This window comes from Protopterus annectens, chromosome 2.part1 (genome assembly GCF_019279795.1).
Source record: "Protopterus annectens isolate FY-2018-M chromosome 2.part1, PAN1.0, whole genome shotgun sequence".
NCBI classification, from domain to species: Eukaryota; Metazoa; Chordata; order Ceratodontiformes; family Protopteridae; genus Protopterus; species Protopterus annectens.
In genome coordinates, this window is record NC_056729.1 from 668,300,730 (window position 1) to 668,322,862 (window position 22,133).

A 22,133-nucleotide genomic window follows, 5' to 3' on the forward strand; every position below is an offset into this window, starting at 1 on the left:
AACTCCTTGCAGATGCTTTGTAGTCAAGATTGAGAATAAAAATGGGCCTGTATGACTCTGGATCAGGAGGATTTTCTCCTCCTATGGTACATCATCCACTTATACTTTCCATGTCGAGGTATATCCCCACCCAGAAAAAAATATTTTTCAAATAGCTAGAATTTTGTCTCCTGCTGCTTTTTCAACACACCTCTTGTAGTTACATCACTACCAGGACTTTCTACTGTATTCTGTTTTTTCTTTCATCCCTTAATTTAATGTTCTTACTATGAATTACAACGGGCAGCTTTGTTGTTGTTGTATACACAGGACAATGTTTTTTTCACAAAGACTCACAACTTAACATTCAACACATTTTTGTCCTCTCTTCCCTTGGCAAGCAACACCTGCCCAAGTGACTGTGGCCTTTCATATACATTTCTTTGTTATAACACAAATCCCATGTTGTTGTTGTTTGTCTTTTCGGCTTTTCCCGGTTAGGGGTCACCACAGCTGAACTTCGGTCCACTAATGATTGGCAGTCGATTTTTATGGTGCTGAGTTGCCAGCTCGACGCCCAACCTTCAGCGAAGGGACGCCCATTCACACATGTCTTTCGAAGGCCACTCGACCGTGGGGAGGACATGCAGACTCTACACAGAAGGCACTCCAGCCGAGAATCGAACAGGAGAACCTCTTGCTGTGAGGCAACAACGCTAAATCCCATGTATCCTTTTCAAAACCTTTCCCTGCTGGAGCAATGCCCACCCACATTGCCTTTTTTCAAGCATGTATCTTTGGATTACATATGTTCAGCAGCATCATGGTCTGTCTTGCATACCTTCACTAAGCACTTTTAGTCAGACACTTTATCCAGATCCACAGTTTTTTCCCTAAATCTATTATGAACAGTTACTGTCTGATCTCTACCCACTGGATGGTCTAAATCAGTGCTACAGACTCTCCCTGTTGTTTCCTGCCAGAATATGTTGAACTTGGATATATTCGTTATATATAAGGTGCATGCCCAGCTAATCCCCTTTTGTACTTGGATTTTATAAATTTCTTACACTTTCAGAAAACACCTCATTTTTTCTGCCCTGTCTTCTGTTGCTTCAGTTAAGAGCAGTAGTTAATTGATCTGCCATATCAGACAGCAGTTAATTCCAGCAGAGGTCAGTCATGGAGTATCAGGAAAAGTATTCCGTTTAGTTGTCACACACACCATGGAAACAAATCCATTTATGATTCTTGTTCCTGAGAATTATCTCACACCATAAGATTACATTGAATACTTCAGATGTAGTTGTTTATTGAAGAGCAAAGTCTCTAACTGCAGTGTTTTGGCATTGTTAATGATTGTAATCATCATAACTTTGTCAAAGGATTGCAACTTTTTGTATTAAAAAAAAAAACTGTATAATATTAACCAGTGCATCACATTCTTTCAGTGTAGATGTAGGTACTAAAGTCTCTCCCTATTGCTTGAGTTAGGGAACCAAACGATTTGTACGTTACTTGTCTTACTCTGTATGCTGTAACACACTGAATAGTAAATATGTACGTATATCGTGTTACATACTAAAAACAGTATGCATTCCTGTAATGAATGAGTCCTTAATTTCATACATTTACATTGCACTAAAGAAAAACTAGTGAACCGTATGTAAATGTGTTTTATAATGCATTACCCAGTCTCAGTGATAATTGCTGGTACTGCATGATAATTATTGTTTCAAAAACTACTCCTTGCTTGTTCTTATAACCTCTCAAAACAATAAAGACAAAATAGCTATTACTGATTCTCACAAAAGCATAGCTGGCATAGTGGATGGAACAGCTTTCCAAGTTAGAGTCTGGGACGTTTAAAAGGTAAGAGTGGTACCAGCACTTAGGAATATTGGGGACAGGTAGAAGAATGAGTTGGATAATGTGGGAGTAACTGTTCCATTAGGTAAGGGATTTGGACCTGCTTGCTAGATGTCTCCTGAAGACTATGTAGATGTGCATTGAAGACTGTTATCACAATCATTCTATTCCATGTAGTAGTTGTAACATTATCTACTTCTCTATTGCTTTTACCTGCAGTTCTCTGTGCTGGGTCATGGCTAAAACGGTCAGTAGACCGGTCCCACCTACCTGGTTAACCGGTATAAATAAATAAATAAATTAGTCCTTGTCTGCTGCAGTATTCTGTGTTTAGCTATGATGATCATCAGCTGTGCATCTTATTTTGCTATGCTGCTGTTGCTTTATGAATGCTTTATTAATGTGGAAAAGGGGATATAAAGGACTGTGCACCACTTCTGTTTTCTTGTATTGTCCACTGAATACATATCTTTGAGATCTAAATGAATGCATTGATATAGGAGAAGGGTAAATGTATGTATTGTATATTTCTTACAGTTGTTTAGTAAAGCCTCAGTACTAGGTCTTGTATGTCTAAAATGGACTATTTCATGCATTGTTTCTGTGGACAGAATGGATACTCCTGTTAGTCTGTGCTTTTATATAGCCATTGTGGACCTCCCCGTCTATTCATCTAAATTTGTATTCTTGATATGTTTCCCTTTCTTGTATGTGCCCACGTTTTGTGGACACCTGTGCATTTACTGCTACCAGGATACACCGCCTAAATATTAGCTTTTTTGAGTAACAGGATGACCCTCCAGTGTATTCAATTTTGTAAATCCAGGATAGTTATTGCATGTTTTACACATCTTTTTTGTTTAATTACCTTGCAAAGAAAATCAATATGTACAAATGCATTTTGTTGTAGAGTCCACCCATCTCTCATGTTTAACATTTTAAGAAGTGTTTGTCCATTCAATGTTGCAACTTGAGTTGCTCCCCTGTCAGCTTAAGGCCCCTGAGAAAAGGACACGAAAAAAGTAAGCATTTGTCCTCTTCTTACTCCTGCTGAACAGAAAAGTTCTCAGGAGGACTGGTTCAGTTTTGACCAGGGTCTGTTTAGGACAATTCAGTCTTTTCAATCCTCAATCCCAGCTTCTACCCAGGCTGAACGAGATCTTTCTCAGAAGAATAGATTCTTTCTGAATCAGATGTGGAAGGACTTGGCTTCACTTAAATTATACTTTCCTATTCCTTGTGAGTTTAAACCTGAGGACACCCTTTTTTCAGATCCTCCCAATGAGGAAAGCTGTTTTACTGACCTTGGGAAGGTAAGGACGTTTCTGAATCTCAAAAATACATAAGTTGCTCCATATGGATTCTTCAAACCCTTTTGTTTTCCCTCCTGTTCTTGAATCTTTGGAGGATGCTTTTAATGCTGCTTTCTTCTCCCTGACACACAGTCCTCTGCTGCCAGAAAACCAAGTAGACTTAACATATACCTGAAACTGACAAGTCTCCAGCTATCACAAAAGACCAAACCCTGAGGACAATATCCCTGGATGCATGCTTAAATAGCATGAAGCATGATTTAGCCACACCCCTAACAACATTGGTCAGTCTTGGCCTCCATACATGTTTTGTACCAAGCGAATGGAGAACAACTACAGTCATTCCCCTGCATAAGGGACGATCTTCCACAGACCCGTTAGTCTGACCTGCCTCACATGCAAAGCAATGGAAAGACTTGTCATGGAATTAATCAGTCAGGACGTAGGGAACCTCCAAACACTGGATCCATCTCTGTTTGGATTTGTCAAGGGCAGGTCATGCTTACTCAACCTGTTTCTTTCAGAATAAAAAGAAAAAAGTCATCAAAACAATGGATGAGGTAGAATGGTACACAATGCATACCTCAACCTGGCCAAAGCTTTTGACAAAAATCCCTTACTCAGGCATAGTAGAAGAGCTAAATAAACTAGGAATAACCCCCCTGTGTCAACCACTGGATTACCAGCTGGCTCACAGATAGGATACAAGTAATCATATTGGAGAAAGTTACCTCTACAAAGAGACCAGACATCAGTGGAGTCCACCAGGATTCTGTTGTGGGACCTCTCCTGTTTGGCATCCACTCTGAAGTAAAAGCCAGTACTAAAGGACTTTGCTCCTAGCTTGCAGTCATCCGCAAACTTAGTCAGTCATTGACTCCTCAAGTAACCTAGCCATCTTGCAGGAAGGCTTACCTTAAATAAATAACTGGTGTCAAAATCATGTACTGAAACTAAATGCCAAAGAATGCATTTGGGAAGACGTCTACCTCGGGTACCATTTTGACGATATGCTGCTAAAAGTTAATCCAGTTGTTCGGGATTTGGGAACTTAAGTATGTGGACAGTGACCTAACATTTGACCAACATCTGACTATTGTTGTAAGGAAGTCCTTCTATATTACACAGTTTATAAACAAGGGATTGTGTCTAGGTCTAGGGATGTCATTGCCCCCCTTTTACTCAGCCCTCAGTAGGCCAGACATTGAATATAATTCCCCCTTTGGCATGTATCGGTCCAGACACATGTAACAGCTGGAACACCCACAGAGGTACCATACTAATGGGATACATGGCCTAAACACCATGTCCTACACTGACGGATACAAAGCCCTGTCACTATACTCTGTATCCTACAGACTGCAAAGAGGTGACCTATGTCTGACATACAAGGCATCCTCTGACCAATTAATGATAGATTTACTGCACATCAGCAAGACAAATTGCATCAGAAATACTTGGTCTAGGGATCAAAACCTCTTCTGCACCATCAGCACAACAGTTTGGAGGGACAGGTATATCTCACAGAAGATACCACTGCTGTGGAACAAACTTCCCATCCCCATAAAACAAAATACATCCCTGTCCATATCCAAGCACAACTTAGATCTATCGATGGGAAACAGAAAATGTACCCCAGGACTGCCCCCTGCATTACCAGTGGAGAGAGGCAGCTTCTAAATGCTTTATCCCATGCATGGATCCCCTCAAATTATCTATAATATGATCCCAGTTATTCTTTTATTAGGGGTACTGTATAATTATCCACCATGGGATGGGTAAGGCCAGTCTATAATCAAGTGGGATAGGTTATTTCTGGTACAAAAAGGAAAACTAGCTAGGTTTAAAATAGCCCACAAGGGCAGTTAGCCTAGTACTTGAGTGTGAACCTATAAATTTCTAAATTATCACAAATTTATTTTCAAAAACTCTATTGTGGACACTCTCTTATCATTTGATGGGGGCAGAAGTTCATACACACCCTCCTCTTCCAGCCCTGTTTCAAATGAAAAGGACCGTCATTCTTTTGCTAGATTTGAAAAGCAAAATGTTTATGCTTCATGTACTTTTGCCTTTATAGCAATTAATCCCCAGATATATATGGGAAAATATTTGCAAATAAGCAACAGTCTAGTTCTAGTCTTCTAAATTCAGAAAATAAATCTGTTTTACTGGGCATGATTAGTTCTGCTTCTCAAGTCACCTAGTATTCCATTAAGTGTGCTTATAATGCAGTGGATGCTGTGTCCATGGCTGTAGGTACAGTTATGCACAGGAATGCCTGGATAGACTGCAAAACTTCCCAGAGCATGTTATTTCTGTTTCTAAATGCATCCCTTGACAAAAACATATTTTTTTGGTAATTCCTCAGCTGATTCACTTAAAAGTTAGAATAAATAGGAAACATTATGCAAGGAGCCAAACAATTCTTTTTATTCCCTATTTCTAAGTACCAGAGGTATTACCCATCTCATCCTGGATCTTTCTTTCAAAATCTCTCCACAAAAATCCTCTAAACAGCAATTTAAAAAAAATTGCAGGATGATTAAAGGACCCTCCCTTAAAAAGAAAAATGTATAATTATCTATGGACCTTATCTCCCTCTTCTTCTTCAGCTTATGACTACTACTACTTTCCCAGTTTGCAGGCAATTTCTCCCATCGCTTACATCTCTGGAAACTGGTAACCTCCGATGCCTGGGTACTGAAGATAATTCAGCATGGTTAAATACTACAGTGGGCATCCCATCCATTTGAGAAATGCCTGTCTCCAAACAACCATATTAATTTGTTCCCTCAAAATATTATCAGATCTATTGCCTCGAGAAGTAATAGAATCTTTCCAGCAAGGCAAATGCTTTTTTCTATTCAATAATTTGTGTGGTTTCCAGAAAAGGAAGCACCTGGAGACCAATTTTAGACCTTTAAAATGTGAATACTTTACTTCTCTCCTTGTTCCTGTTCACAAAGACAACAGATGTTATTTAAGCTTCTTTGTCTTACATCATTTTTAAGTTTACATTTTTACCCTTTGGTCTCACTATACTGCTCCAAGGGTTTTCACAAAGTGCCTGGCTTCAGTCATAGACTTCTGAAGATTTCAAGATATTTATATTGTATAATTACCTCATTTCATTGTCTTTTTCTGTTATCCCTTCACTTTGCCATTAATGTGTTCTGCAGCCTAGATTTCATGTTAAATCTTAGTCATCCTTATTCCCTATCAACAGGTTAGTATTTCTAGATTGCATTTTAGGTACCTCTCTGATGGCAGCTTTCCTTTCCCTAGAGAAACTGTCTTTTTACCATTATCAAATTTTAAGACCTAGTTCGTCAGAACTCTTCTACCAAAAGGGATTCTTCAGAATTCTTGGTAACTTGTCCTTGTTCATCCTTATTATCCCATTTGCCAGACTCCACGAGAAAAAGCCAATGATTTTTCAAATTCATTTGCATATAGTATCAGCATCCTTTGTCCTTTCCTATCCCTGTTCCAAATTTCTTCAAGAAGGTGCTTACTTTGTGGGCAAAGATAGCCCTAAAAAATCCAGGACACCCTTCTTCTTCCCCATACCTACTCAGTCCGCTTCCACTGAAGCTTCAGACTTTGCACTGGGATACTGTCTCCAGGCAGAGACATATAAACATCAAGGAATTGATGACCCTGGTAAAAGCTGTCAAAGTTTTAAATCAACTGCGGGTCCCTTACCACTGTTAGTAATAACAGACAACACCACAGTGATGTGGTATATAAACAAACAAGGATGGACTAGTTCCTTCCCCCTTTGCAAGTTAGCTATGGGTGCCTGGGTAGTGGTTATTCAGCACAGCCTTTCCATATAGGCAACATACAATCTGTCACATTGGAAAACGGAAGCAGATTTGCTGAGCAGATTCAGGACAGATCCTTAAAAATGGATTTTGTTCCCAGAGGTCTTTCAGGACATTACCCACATGTGGGGAACTTCCCAAGTAGATCTGTTTGTCTAATGCCACATCAGGCAGACAGAACAGTTCTGTGCCATGACACCTTACAAAAAAATCCAGAAAACAGATGCATTTTCCACCCCACCCCCCTTTTCCTTTGATATGAGGTCCTAAGTTTTGTCAGTCATTCGTTATAGTTAAAGGATAGTGCAACAGTGATCTAATGATGAACATAGTACAGTTGTGTAAGTTAATTTATCATAACATATGATGTCTGAATAAATAACTTTTTTGTAGTACTTGCACCCTACCGCTTTTGACCCCTTATTTTTAATTATATATTTTCCTGTCTTCCTTTGGTCCTGGTGGGGTCCCTGTCACATTACTTTGATCTTTCTGACGTGACTTTACATAGAACTTTAGGGCAAGAAAGCTGTGTTTCTTGGCTCAACAGTACATCCCTCGTACTAGAATGAACTGACATATTTAGGATGGACATACTCTGCACATGAAAGGTACCCAAAGCTTTGTAGACTAGTCAGGCAGCCATTGCCTTTGACAGGGTATGTTCTGTGTAGCTAAAGGCTACTGCAACAGTGATCTATTCAAACATCTACTGTTATGGTAAGTTAACTTGTACAACTGTATTGTCTTTACTGATGGTCACAAATAACATTTTATTTTCTTGTGTAAAATCATATAGTGTGTAAGTAAATGTGATTATAATATTTTAGTATGAATTTATTGGGGATCTACTTGCATCACATTATATACTTATGAATACACCATGTTCACAGTATGCAGACACACGTGGCCCCGCACTCTTAACATTCTTGAATAATTCCTTCTATTATAAACTGTTAATTGCTATAACTATACTAATTTCACCTGAGACTTGCAGGGATATAAGTTAGGTGGTGTTCTGAAAATGAAATCTAAATAAGTAAATTGTGCAATATTATTTTATCATGAAAATTATTAATGCTCTTATCTTTTTACAGCTGAAACCAAGATGGCAGATCATGGATCAGTAATTACTGAAGTTCCTGCAGCACTGAAACGGCTGGCCAAATATGTAGTGAGAGGATTCTACTCAATTGAATATTCACTTGCCCTGGATATCCTAATCCGTTACCCTTGTGTGAAAGAGGATGACATGCTTCTACTTTTAAAATTTGATAAGAAGCAACTACGAGGTATTTTGAACACTTTGAAATCAGATAAATTTATCAAATGTCGAATGAGGGTTGAAACAGGACCAAACGGGAAAAGTACCAGGCATAATTACTATTACATTAACTATAAAGTGCTAGTGGATGTTGTAAAGTATAGACTGGACCATGTGCGTCGCAAAATTGAAGCTGATGAACGAGATTCCACTACCCGAGCATCCTTCAAATGCCCTCAGTGTTCCAGTAACTATACTGATTTGGAAGTTAACCAGTTGTTTAATCCTGACACAGGTATACTTGAATTTATCTATGTATTTATTTATTATTTAGTTACTTTGATGACTGTCTCGATCAGTTCCTGGGGAAAGCACATTTCCAAAGGGGACCCAAGGAGAAAAAGTTCAGCTAAAACCCAACCGCTATAAAGGCCAATATTGCAGCATCAATTAAAGAATAGAACAATAAAATGCAGCATTCCGTAAAAACTTCTAGGATGTTAGAGTTTGAGGTGTTTGTGTTTGTTTATGTGTATATGTCTTCCAGGAAGGAAGGGAATCCGTTTTATGAAGCATGTAGCTGCCACAACTTAGAAAAGGCATGTTGAAGTTCATCTTTAAAAAAATGAAAGCAGTAATATTAAGATGGGCCTTATTTAGTAAATATTTTCCATGTGATTTAAACAAAACAAGTTGCCAATGATAGCACTCATTTCTGGGACAGATGAATTAGATTAAACCCCAAGGCAGGAATTAAACAGAAGGAAGGAAAACTGAAAAAGAAAGTGAGTTGTAGACCAGAAAGTTCATTATAGTAACAGACTGAGAATTATATGAAGACAGAAGTTAGTTGAATGCATGTGAAAATTTCCTAGGAGGAAAAAGGTTGTAGACAGCCAAGAAGGCTTAGTAAAGGCCCAATGAATAGTGACATCTGTTTAGAAACTGAAACAACACCTTGAGAATACATAAACCAGTATAATTTCTAAAAGACTTCTACAGCCCAATTTTATAAAGTTGATAACCACAGAAAGAACATTGTTTTTGTTTAGTTGTTTTTTTAAGGCAGTTCTGAGAGCTGGAAGGGAGTCACTGCATTGAATATGCAAAAAATATTATTCCATTTAAAATTAAGATGGTCACTCAATACGTTGACTGTCATTTTATTACAGTTTTTTTGCATTGGATTTGCCATTGACGACTTTTCAATTGGTTGGCTGGTGTTCTGTAAGAACATGGACATAGCTGCTTATGGATAAGTTTAGGAAATATTAATTTGGAAGTATGGCATCTTTTGTAGGCTCAGTTAAGTAATTAACTTGAGAGGACTGCAGTGGTGGTTCCATGCAGAAGAGATAGTAGCAAACCTAGAAATCTAGCAGCTCTGTTGCATGATGTCTCATAACATAGCCTGGTGGACATGTTATTGTTACAGCAATTGCTCCATGAAATAACATTGAAAAAAGTGATTCTGTGTATGCTAGTGTTCTTTTATTTATTTGTTCACATTTGTTTGGCAGGACAACCCATTTCGATATAGCTCATTTTCATTGCAAACCCAGGAAGAAAAGCCCCATTGCAAATTATGTTGTTTTACAGAGTCTACAAATAGAGGGATACATTGGCAGTAATCCAGACTATTGCAGTGCATAAAATACATAACTAGGTTACATTATAGTTCATTTATCCTACAAATAGTGAGATAAATTGTACATTTTTAGCAACACAACGTCATACATGTTTAACAGAGACATATATGGAAATACATATTATTAGATTTTTAATGAACAGGACTAATATTGGATGCTAATACCATAAATTATATGTGAAGAAGAAAAAGAATAACAGGAGATATGTACTAAGGCTACATACCAGGTTATAAAAAAAGGCATCAGTAGACAGCATAATGGCCAGTCTTAATTTTTATAGCATATGTATTTTACCAAACCAGTATAATGTCTAAAAGACCTTTACAGCCCGATTTTTATAAAGCTGTGATATACAAGGTGGTACAGAAAGAAACTAGGAAAGAGCAGCAATGTTTGAGGAGAGGTATGAAAGAGGGAAAGTTTTGTTTTATGAGTAGCAAAAGGTAGCAACAGATTAATAGCAACATTTAGGTTTGGGTGTACAGTGCAATACGTTGGAAGGTTTTTAGACCAGTTATTCCAAGTAAGCCCAAAGGTTTGGCTGTAATGAGATAGGAAAATAACCATGGATTGCATTTAGAGAATCCCAATACTATAGCACAGTTGCAAGTCCATTTTTAATGGTGGTAGATTTTACGGGTCTGTATTAGAACACCGAACATTCAAAATGTCGAGTGTTCTAATATTGACCCATTTTCAGCGAACGCTGAAAATATCAAAGAAACAGAAAAACGATTTTTTTTTCCTAGGGAAATAATTCAGTTTTCTGTTTCTGCTGCTTTAGTATTTTCAGTGCTGTGGTGGAAAGTTAAGGGTCGGGTTCAGGTAAGTGTGCGATTGTGTGGACGTGAGGGTTAGGGCGGGTTAGGTGAGTTAGGGTTAGGGCGCAGGTCAGGTAAGTGTGAAATTGTGTGGATGTGAGGGTTAGGGCGAGGTAGGTGAGTTAGGGTTAGGGCGCGGGTGAGGTGACTGTGCCATAGTGATGGAACTTAGAGTTAGGGTTTGGGTTAAGGTAAGTGGATAGCTAGTGGTGTATGTATAGTTTAGTGTAGGGTTAGGTGTAAGAGTTTAGGTGTATGTGTGTGGATTGCTGTTTGTTTGGTGTGCTTGTGTTGTGTGTATGTGTTTTGGAACAGCAAATTTTTTCCCCTAGGAAAAAATTCGTTGTTCTGTATGTTTGATGTTTTAAATTTTCGATTGATATGGTTCGATATTAGAACACTCGAAATTTTGAAAGTTTGGTGTTCTAATATAGACCCGATTTTACAGCTGTTAAGATGGGTTATCTTTGGGATCTTCCTAATTAGAGTGAAGAGACTTCCATTTTTTTCTTTTAGACAGAATACTCACAGAATAGGGAATCTTTGCTTTTGCAAGTTTAATTGATTCAAGTCTGATCTTGGGCTATCAATACATATTTGCTGGACTGGCCTATGTCCTGCTAGAATTTAGCCAACAAAAAGTCCATTCTTTTCCAGTATCATTTGCTTTCAACCAGTCTTCTAGTCAGGAGTTCATTTGTAATTTGATTCTGCCTGCATTTTGTTGGTGATGTAAGCACAGTTAGGTTTATCTCTGGTGTTAATGCCTGATGCTGTTTTATTGTTTTAATGAAAATTTTGTCTCCACATTTTTTAATCTGGATCCCACAGTGTGTTCCTAGTTAACTCTAAACTCTGTGATATCATTGTTTTCAGAAGTGGTACTTTTTTATCACATAGTCCAACAACAGTATTGATTAATAGGACATGCAGGTGACTGTTAATATATACTATCAGATGTAACACAGCACCAACAAATTATAATGGCACCAGATGCCAGAGTGCGTGTATTTAGTGGGTAAGCTAGCCAGCCACATGCAAAGTAGAGAGAGAAGACATATATTATTTGTAATGCTTTAGCTAGATAAACTTGTACTTTCTTTTATATCAGACAATGTATGTACTTCTAACAATTTTGAATGTTAACAGCTGTATGAAGATGATGACCCATTCATGTAACTTATTCCTTTGTGACATAAACAGTGGTAAAAGAGGTGATGAATTGCTGGACGTTCAGTATGTGTCTTTCAGTTATGGAGCTTTGAAATGTAGAAATGTTCATAGTTTTATCCCCTCTGTCAAATGTTTGCTCTCCCTTCGGCAGATAACTAAAATCTGCAACATTGGCCTTCTGCAGTCTAAGGGTGTCCATCTTTTTCTGTAAAGATTGTGGACTTCATTTTGCACATATTTGACATAATTTCTGCCTACAGCTTAGAGAAGGTGAGAAAATGAGAATAAGAATGTATTGTTTCAAGCACGGTGCGGTCGAGTGGATCCAAAAACACTGAGAACACAATGATCCACCTGTTTACCTTCTGAAAGCCTGGACTGAGTACTCCGTTGGTTGTTTGTTATTTTATTCAAAAGGTTGTAAAACCACAATAAAAAACAGCTGAACACAGCTTAGGCAGAGTAACAAATTCAGTAGGGTAAAACCTTTCAACCTGATTCAGTCCGTGTATAGTAAAGTCCTCAGTTAAATGGACTGTAATGACCTCCACAAGCCAGTCTCAATAACCGGTAACAGCAGTTGTAGCTTGAGACTGTCCATGAACAATATAGTCCACAGTAAAACGGACTACAATAAGCTCCTCACAGCCAGTTCCAGTATTTCGAATACTTGTACAGAGATGCAGCTATTAAGAGGATTGGATTAATTAGAATAAATATTTATCGGTCACGTTTTCACATCCCAGGTTACCTGTCAAAAAAAATTGAAGCTTAGAACTCATGGTGAAATGGTATGTAATATGAGTAAATTGCTTCAGAAATGTATAAGAATTCAAAATGAGACTCAAAATACATGACAGAATCTACAGAATGATGTTATTTAGGATTACCTGATTCAAATGGGTACTTCAGAGCTTGCGGTTAAGGCTCCTGTATAGAACATTAAATGTTCACCATAAGGAAACAATCTAGTATACGAATTCTTAAACCAGTACACAATCAGAGTACCATGTACTCCTTCTCAGTATCTTCATTCATTAAGTGCTTTTGTCACAATAACTGAACTTCATCAGAATAATTTAACGTAAAACACTTTTTCTTTAAATATCCTTCATAGTCCATCACGTGATACAAAAGATACCAGCCATGTTGTAAAAATAACTGATGTGTTTTTCCAGAACATTTGAAAAAAATATATAAAAGCTGCAGTTTAAACATTTTTTTTATAAAACTGAGCAATACTTCATTACTTAAGCTTTGAACTTAGAGCTGCCTTCCTATCTAAAACTTTCAGTGATGATTATTTATTTTAGATATATAAACAGACAGAAAAGCATGCATAAAAAGCAGAAAAAATCATTTCCATTTGTAAGATTTAAGAGAAATTCAATAAGGTAAAAAAAATTAAAAAAAAATAAAGGTTATAGACATTTTTTTCCATTTAATAAACCCTGTGATTCACATCATAAAGTAACCACTTGTAATTCTAACACGCTTTTAATAAACTAATCTTCATTTAATCCAGGTCTTATGTTTGCCACTAATAAAATTTGCCAGTACAGCTCTCTACACTCAAGTTTCCCATAGGCTCCCTTTTAAACTTGGTTAACCTTTCTAATAAAAAAATACAGACTTCTTAAAATTGATACATAAATCAGCATGTTTGGCTAAAGCATTAGTCATATTCTTGTTCTTAATGCTATAATTATGTTCATGTGCATGTTTTCTCAATTCTTTCTGTTTGTCCTAAATAAAAACGTGCAGGATTCACATTTAACTAGGTGTATGACTCGTGGCGTAACACAGTTGATCTTTCCTCTACAGTATCTCATTCTGGGGTAATTGACCACTGTCACATGACACAAAAATATTGTTACACTGAGAACAGTAACCACATTTACTCAGTAGTCCCTTTTGTGTCCACAGTGAAGGATCCTTTTTCTAGTCTTTCCTTAATATTTTTATCCCTTTTATATGCTGTGATAGTTTTTTTTCTCCCAGCATTTATCTTAAATGACTTTCTCTTTAGTGGGTTCCTAATTCTTAATAACTTTTTTATAGCATTACATTTATTACAATAAGGTATAGTTGTACTTTCAATATATTTTGAACTATCCACTTTCTTTTTTTTTTGATAGAGGAAGTATTTGTAGTTTTACCTAAAATAGGTGGAGAATCAGATGAAGATCCATTACAAACTTCCTCTACTGATTTGTTCAATGAATTGGCTAGGGTATCCCCTCTCTATGAACATTTATTTTATTAATTTTACTTCTTCCTGGAAAACTTTATCATCCCTAATGAGCGTTGAAATTCTAATCAACTGACTCTTAACAAGGCTTCTTTTCTGCCATATCAGAAGCTGGCTGTCAAAATGTAAATAATAACTGCTGTAATAATTGAGTTTCCTAAAAACAAAACACTCAAAATGTTTTTTTCTTTGTGTAACTTAACTTATAAAATTCAGTTACCGTAACATATTAATATGAAATGTTAAAAAAGGACTTGACTGGTTCAAAAACTCAAATAATTTCTTTAAACCATCCTCTGCCCTTTTCCATAAGGATACAGATTTTTTTCCCTTTAAATACCTTTATTGAATTATCACTTGTGACATAGGCAAATTTACATTTGTAAAAAAGCAATCAAACTGCATTAACAGGTTTATATTTACAAACATTATACTTCCCATATATTGCTATATATTATATAACCTAAGTAGCACTATGTAAATTATTCAATTCCTGCCCTTTTTTAAACAAGAAACATATTTATTAGACCATCACTTTCGACATAGGCAATCATACATTTATATAAATGAAAACAAACCACACTGACGCAATCCTAATTGCAAGCATTTTACATCACAAACCATACTGACACTCTCCCATTTGCAAACATTATACATCACTTATAATCTACCCAATCATTTTCACTCAAACATTACATAGCTCAGTCAAGTCCTGCTTTCTTTTAAACCTCATTCTTCTTCTCTATGTATTGTTCCCACAATTCCCATTTTTTCCTATGTAGTTTGCTCCAACCCCTTTCTAAAAATCTCAATTCCAGTTGTTTTACCTCTGTTACTATATTCACTAATTCTAGTATAGTTGGTTTAGATTTTGATTTCCATTTTCTACTAATTGCTTTTTTGGCAGCCACCATAATTGGACACAGCAAGGCCTTATCATGTTTAGGCAATTCTGATTCTGTATCATACCTCAGAAAAAATTATCAGCCCCATCACACCAATCTGTTCACCTAGCATCTCTGACGATGCATCCCGCAGGAAATCCTTAGTCTGCCAACTCACCACACTCCCAGAAAATATGTTCCCTATTTCTTTCCCGTCATACCTCCAACAATTGCTGTCTGCCTGAGGAAATATTCTCTGGAGTCTACTTGGGGTATAAAAATATATATGTAAACATTTCTAAAGCAAAATCCTAAATCTTCTAAAGTTTTGTTGCATATTTGGGAGACATACATATATCCTCCCATTGTTTCTTTCTGAATTGCTTATCCAATCTCTCTTCCCAATGCTTTCTAACTTCCTCTGATTGATTCTTGTAATTATCTTGCAACATTTTATATGCTCTACTAATTATTACTTTTTTAATGGCAACCTCTGTTCTAGATTCTACTAAAAACTCTACAAGTGCTGGCCTTTTATTTAGGACCCCTCTAGTTCTTTATGTTTGCCTATATTCTGATATCAGTCCTTGATTAGATAAAATAGTCTCTAACCTGCAGTCCAGATAAATTCTTGGTGTCTTCCCACTCTATCATCTCTCTCTCTCTAGTTGTTTGCTCCCAATACCTTGGTTCCTTTGCCAGTTATCTCCAACCCCCTGTTGCCTGTTGTCTGTATCCCTAATTGCAGTCATCCCTGTTTGCAGAATCTCCTTTCTCCATTTCAGTGTTGGCTTAGGTCTTAGAATACTTTTTGCTGCTTTATGGATATAATAATCTGTATGATTGTCATGCATCCTGCATCCAAAATACCAGTCTTTCCTTGTTTCTTGAGCTTCCCCCTGTTTCATCATCTTCCTTTTCCACTTTGAATTGCAGTATCTGATGTTGTCAGTTTTCATGTTATCCTTACATGTGGGTTCAGATCCAAACATCTCAGATCTGACTCTGCCATTGCAGTAGCTCATGGAAAGTAAAAAGCTCTCAAGCACCCTCCCTTACCCATAATGCCTATCTCCCAATCACCTCAGATCTTGTGGTCCTTCCATTAGTTCTCAGGCAGTTTAAGTGGATATTTTACTATTTTACAAGTTTTTTTCTATCTTATTTTCATTAGACAAACCGTTCCTGTTGGATTTCTCTCATCCCTTTTTAATAACTGGTCTTTGCCTTTTAGTCTTGTATGGCCATACTTCATGGCTACTATTGTTAGTAGTCTTTTCCCACTCACCTTTCTTTGCCTCTCTCTTCACTTCCCTATACTGTGGTACTTAGAAACTACTATTGTTAGTAGTCCCTTTTCCTACTTTTTCTTCTGGTATTCCGTATAAAAAATAAAGCTATCCTTAGTTTATTTTTTCTTTTGGACATGGCTGAAAAACGGACAAGCTGGCTGGCTTTAAAAAAGTGCTGCAAATGTGGTCACAAAATCCCCTTAAGTGACTCACATGAGCTGTGTGTATATTGTCTGGGCCCACTCTACTTACACGAGGAATGCGACATTTGTAAAGCGTTCAATCATTGGGCCCTCATGGAATGGCGTAATAAGTTAATTCTAAAGGGTATGTTGCCTTCCTGGTTTGGGAAGGACATTTCTGGCTCCGATAAAAAAAAAAACAAAGGAAAAGAGATTCATCTAAGTCTGAGCAATTGAGCCCAGCTTCCTCCTTGTCCTCTAGAACCTCGGACAAGGCAAGGAAAAGACCTGCTTCTGCTCCAAAGTTTCCATCCAAGCATTCTTCAAAGATGGCAAAAGTGTCAGCTCCTAAGGCCTCCTCAGATCTGAATACTTCAAGTACTCCCCCCACTGGATGTGACAGCTTTGGATCCAAGCCTCTGTACTGTGAAGGATAGGTCGGATCGGTCGCTGCTGGATCCTGTGGGGAGCCCCTTCAAACCCATTCATTCTTTGCCTAGGTCTCAGTACTCTCCTTCTGTTGACCCAGTGCCATCCAGAATAACTTTGCCTTTCCTGGAGAGACCAAAGTCAACATCGGCATCATCAACTCGCTTGACCAGAAGCCTCACAGAAGATGTGGAGAGGATGGTCAAGAAGATCCTCTGGGTGCAGGGCTTTGCAAGGTCCCCTCCGGCACCTACCCCTAAGGGTCAAGACTTTCGAACATCTCCTCCAACTTTCCTGGAAGTTTCAGAGCCTTCAGATCCAATCCATCTGATATTGTCTGAGTTGGATCTGAGGACGATTCCTACCTTGGCTCAGACGTCTGCGCTGAGTTCTTTGGGCCACTTGGAGCCAAGAGACCTCTTGGGGTCATGGCGGGCCAGTTGTGTCTAAGACGGCGGGATTGACTCTGTAGTTTTTAGACCTGTCCCTATGTCTTGGAACTTCGGCTCAGGTCAGCCCAGCCCTAGTTCCGGCTTCATAAGCGCTGTCTTCTGGATTCAAGGGTGCCCCAGATCTGGAGGCATGACCTCTCTGATGAGGAAACTTCTGTTTCTCTGGGTCAGTCACTTTTTGCGGCTTGGGAGAGGGTTAGGTCTGCCTCTTGCAGCATAGACAGTATCCACCCCGTCGCATCTGCAATCTTCTGCCTTACAGACCCTGCATCCAGTGTCTTGATCCGATCTCCTGCAAGGACAGTGGGTCTAGAAGCCACAGGCTACCCATGAGGGTCCCCCCTCTTCTTCTGGTACCTTCCTGAAGTTTCCCATCGAAGAGGTTCCTTGGACGAGGAAGTGTAATAGACACCTCTGTGGAGTCGAGGTGTTTCCTATCACCAAGGATACTGAACTCGATGAAGGTGAGGGATCCCCATGGTCACCTACAGATGTTTCCTTCATGGACATCCTAGAGATTTTGAAACAGGGAGATGGCTGGAAGCCCAGTAATCCCTGATCTGAGGAGTCAGTGTACCTGGCGGCTTTTGGATCCCACCCATCTACCTCCTGGATGACCCCACCCACTAATGAGCTCATAGAGTTTCATCTCTCGACGGACGTGGAAGGCTCCAGACTCCACTTAACCAACTCCCTGGAGACCAAATACAATTACAGTGCCTGAAGATGATAAATTTTGGTCAAGAGGTGTTCCAGTAGATGAGGCGGACAAGAGGCGTTCCAGTAAATGAGGCGGACAAGAGGCGTTCCAGTAAATGAGGTGGCCACAAAGAACAAACTTGTGGAAGAGACTGCTACTGTCCATTCTCCTGTTAAGGATTCTAGGATGATGGACAGATGTGGGAAGTGTGTGTTCTCTTCAGCAACCTTTGCCATGAGGTCCCTGAATTATCTTTCTTTTACCAGATTGCAGAGGGATCTGATTAAGAGCTGACAGATACTCTCAGGAGCCGTGTATGAAGAAGTATAAGCTAAACCAATTCAAGTGCAAGTACCTAATTTACCGCTATTGCCTTTGTTTTAGCTTCATTAATTTTGTACCCTGAAAAGATTTTAAACTGTCTCAAAATGTTCCACAACATTGTAATGTCTCTTTCTTGTTTTGTCATTTATAAAATATCAACATCTGCAAATAGAGCCAGCTTTTCTTGACTACCATATTAATTATATCCTTGAATTTCTGAATCCCTTATTTTCTTTGCAAATGGTTCTAAATGTAATGCAAATAACAAAGGGGAAACAGGACACCCCTGCCTGGTTCCTCTTCTCAAGCAGACGTTATCAGAAAGGACTCCACTCACTTTAAATTTTGCCTGCGATCCCTGATATATCCTCCTAATCAGCCTTTTAATTTTTTAAGGAAATGCAAATGCTTCCATTGCCCTGCTCATAAAGTCCCAGCTTACTCTATTAAATGCTTTCTGTGCGTCAAGACCCAACAACAATGGTATTTTCTTACATTCTGCTTCCTTCTGGATAATCAGTGTTCTGTTAATGTTGTCAAATGTTTGCCTCCCCTCCACAAAACCACATACATCCATATCTATCAATTTTGGCATTACATTTGCCTTTCCTTTAGCCATTATAGACACAAACACTTTATAATCATGGTTTAGTATTGAAATGGGCCTGTATGAAGCTAGATGTGATGGATCTTTACCCTCTTTAGGTATTACAGCTACCACTGCTTTCTTCCAGGATGTTGGTGCTTTTCTTCCTCTTAAAATGCTGTTAAATAAAACCTTCCAGATCTTGAAGATTTTTCTGCTCCTAGCTTCCAGACTTTCACAGGAATACCATCTATTCCTGGGGACTTTCCTGTAGTTTGGATATACATCACAATTTCTGTCTCATTATTTCAATCCTAACCGTTAGTAATTGAGCCTCTTCTACCTCTAACCTTGGCATATTTAGTTCTTCCATAAACATTTCCATTTGTATAATTTTTTGATCTCCATATTTCTCTGCTTTTATACAGATTTTGACAGAATTTCTGAAATATTTCTAATATCTCTACATAATCTCTTGTTACTTTCTATGTTATAGGCTCCCTAAGCTTGACAACAGCCCCTTCTACTTTGTTGTGTCATTGTGCTAAAAATTTTTGTGCTCTAGTGTTATCAAAAACAGTTGCTTAACAGCAGCCTTTCTAAACTTTTGTATATTATCAAGGTAATCCCTTATTTTCTGCTTAGCATTCTGCAGTTGATCCTCCTCTTGTTCTGTGAGACTCCCTCTATTCTGCAATACTTCCAACATTTGTCAGCCCCTCTAAATAATTCTTGTTACTTCTTAACCGTAGCTCCCTTTCTTTTATTTCCACCCTATTTTTAAACTCCACCTTAAATTTATACCACTTCATAGCCATATTTTCAGAAGTAGTTTCTATCTTCTTAAATAGCTCCTGAATATCAATCTCCACTACCCATTCCTTAAATTCCTGTCTTTTCAACAGATGGGAAAATGACAGTTTCTCGTTTTTATTTCATTACCTTGTGTTTTTATTTTAGTTATTGTTATTGCATGCTCTGAAATAGTTATTGGGTGCGTATAAAGACCTTCAGTTAAATGCACATGTTCCTGTATAATGTAAATTCTGTCTAGCCTAGCCCCAGTTTTATATCTTGGGGAATAAATAATATGTAAATTCACTCCAAACACCTATCTGAATTCACATCTTCCATGCCAAATATTGTCATAAATTTCTTCAGAAATCTACCCTCCTTTGTTATACTGTAAGGATAAAGATCAAGTCTTCTGTAAATAGACAGTGTTCCAAACTTTTGATGTAAATCATACCTCTCAACCCTTTAGAGCAAGAAATCAGGTCAAAGCCTAAACTAATGGTGGGACAGAAGCCCAGAAAATAGGGACATATTTTAAATATTGCTCTTATAAACCTAGAAAGTTGCTAGAATAACAGGAGTTGTAATAGCATGCATCGCTAATAAACGGGACTATACTGCTACCACTAACACCACGGATGTAGGTAATAACTTTATTGATCCCCAGGATTTTCGTGGGGCCAATGGGAAGACCCCAGTAGGACAACAGGGCAGTTTACAACAACAGCTTTGGAAGAAGAAACCTCAGAACAAACGGAGGAGGAGATAGTTGATGATGGGCCTTGTATATATGGGGAGACAACAGAAGGTGTTATTACAGTGCAAACTCTCTATAATAGCACTGGTGATTTTAAGATATTTAACTACTCTGACTTTGAACCATCACCTAGTTTGACTGAAACTTTGGCCAAAGGCTTCACTTTCATACCTACTGCATGGAGTGACTTGGTGAGAACATTGATGGCCTTGAAATGCTATACTAGGAAACTTAATTTAAATGTCTTATTAGGTAATTCTAGTAGCTTGATGTCTGATTTTAGAATTGCCACTGCAGACTTCTATTTTATTGTTTAAGAAGTTGTGTGAAAATAACATTAGGTCCCTCCTGAATAATAAACTTGCCCACTATAAACATGTGGACAACTTATCCCCCCTGAAAGGGATGCCTTGTTTGATTTAAAATTTGCGGGCATTCGTATTATTAAACCTGATAAAGGAAGGGGGTGAATTTTTATGAATAATGATGACTACATTAGGAGAATGTGCCTATTATTGTCTAGTGGGGCATATGAAAAGGTTTCTAGAAATTAAATTAATGGAGCCTACCAGCGTATTAGAGGGTTTATTAATGATTTGTTCATTGATGGTTCTGTGGATATTGATTTGTATAATTATCTGAATATCACCAGTCCAGTTGTGCCCATCATTTTTGGGTTGCCAAAAATCCATAAGGATTTGGTTAATCCTCCCTTACGTCCGATTGTAAATGGGAGGTAATCGGTTACCTATGGATGTTGTTCGTGTTTCACTGTTGCAGTCATTACATTTGGGTTATCCTGCTGGCATGTTGCCCTCAGTCGGCCTGAATTCCAAAGTCTTGGGTCCTGCGTCGGTTGCTGTCGCCTCTTCCCTGATGTCAAGTCGTCAGGGGTATAAAAGATGCAGCCAAAGCCATTTTCTTCAGTCTTTCTTGCCGCGCGGTGCCCGAAGCAGAAGCAGTTCGCAAGTGCCGGTCGGCCGACTCCTGAGATTTTTATGTTAGAGTTTCAGATCTGAAGTCTTCATTAAAAGCTACGTACCCCATTGGGGAAACTTTTTTCTTGCTCCAGACCAATGTCAGAAAAAGTTCATAATTGTATTTATTGTGGGAAGCAAATACCTCATAAGGACTTTCATTCTTACTGTATTCCTTGCCTAGGCCCTGACCACGACATTTCTAGTTGTCGGTTTTGTGCTAGATTTAACCAACGCACTATTAAGTGTCGGTACGATTTTGCATTAAGCTACTTTGGGTGAAGATTTACTTATACAATGTCGTCAGATAGCCATCCGACTACCAGAGTTAAAAAAAAAATGCAAAGAAAAAGACAGGCAACCGAGGTCCAGAACCGACGACGAAGCTTCTCCTAAGCAAGTCGCCAGTTCTCAGTGAGGCGCTTTCACAGCCCCTGACGCCCACTACTTTAGAGTCGCAGGCCACTACCGACTCCCATGTGAAGTCGGCCAGGCCGCTGGAAACTCAAGGTATTGGACCCTCGGAGATTGTTCCCTCAGATGGGTCCGGAGCCACGGAGCAGGCATCGGCTTCTGAGGGTGTATTCAGACCAAAACAATTGTATA

The 22,133-nt window shown here is 38.3% G+C and overlaps 1 protein-coding gene across 1 annotated transcript in view; it reads left to right on the forward strand.

Annotated features, from left to right (window-relative positions):
• LOC122794195 (general transcription factor IIE subunit 1-like) overlaps positions 1–22,133 on the forward strand; it is a 480,389-nt gene that overhangs the window by 150,400 nt on the left and 307,856 nt on the right. The window contains exon 2 of the mRNA XM_044062408.1: positions 8,089–8,550. Coding sequence (XP_043918343.1) covers positions 8,100–8,550 — 451 coding nt within the window. The 5' untranslated portion in view covers positions 8,089–8,099. The remainder of the gene's footprint in view (positions 1–8,088; positions 8,551–22,133) is intronic.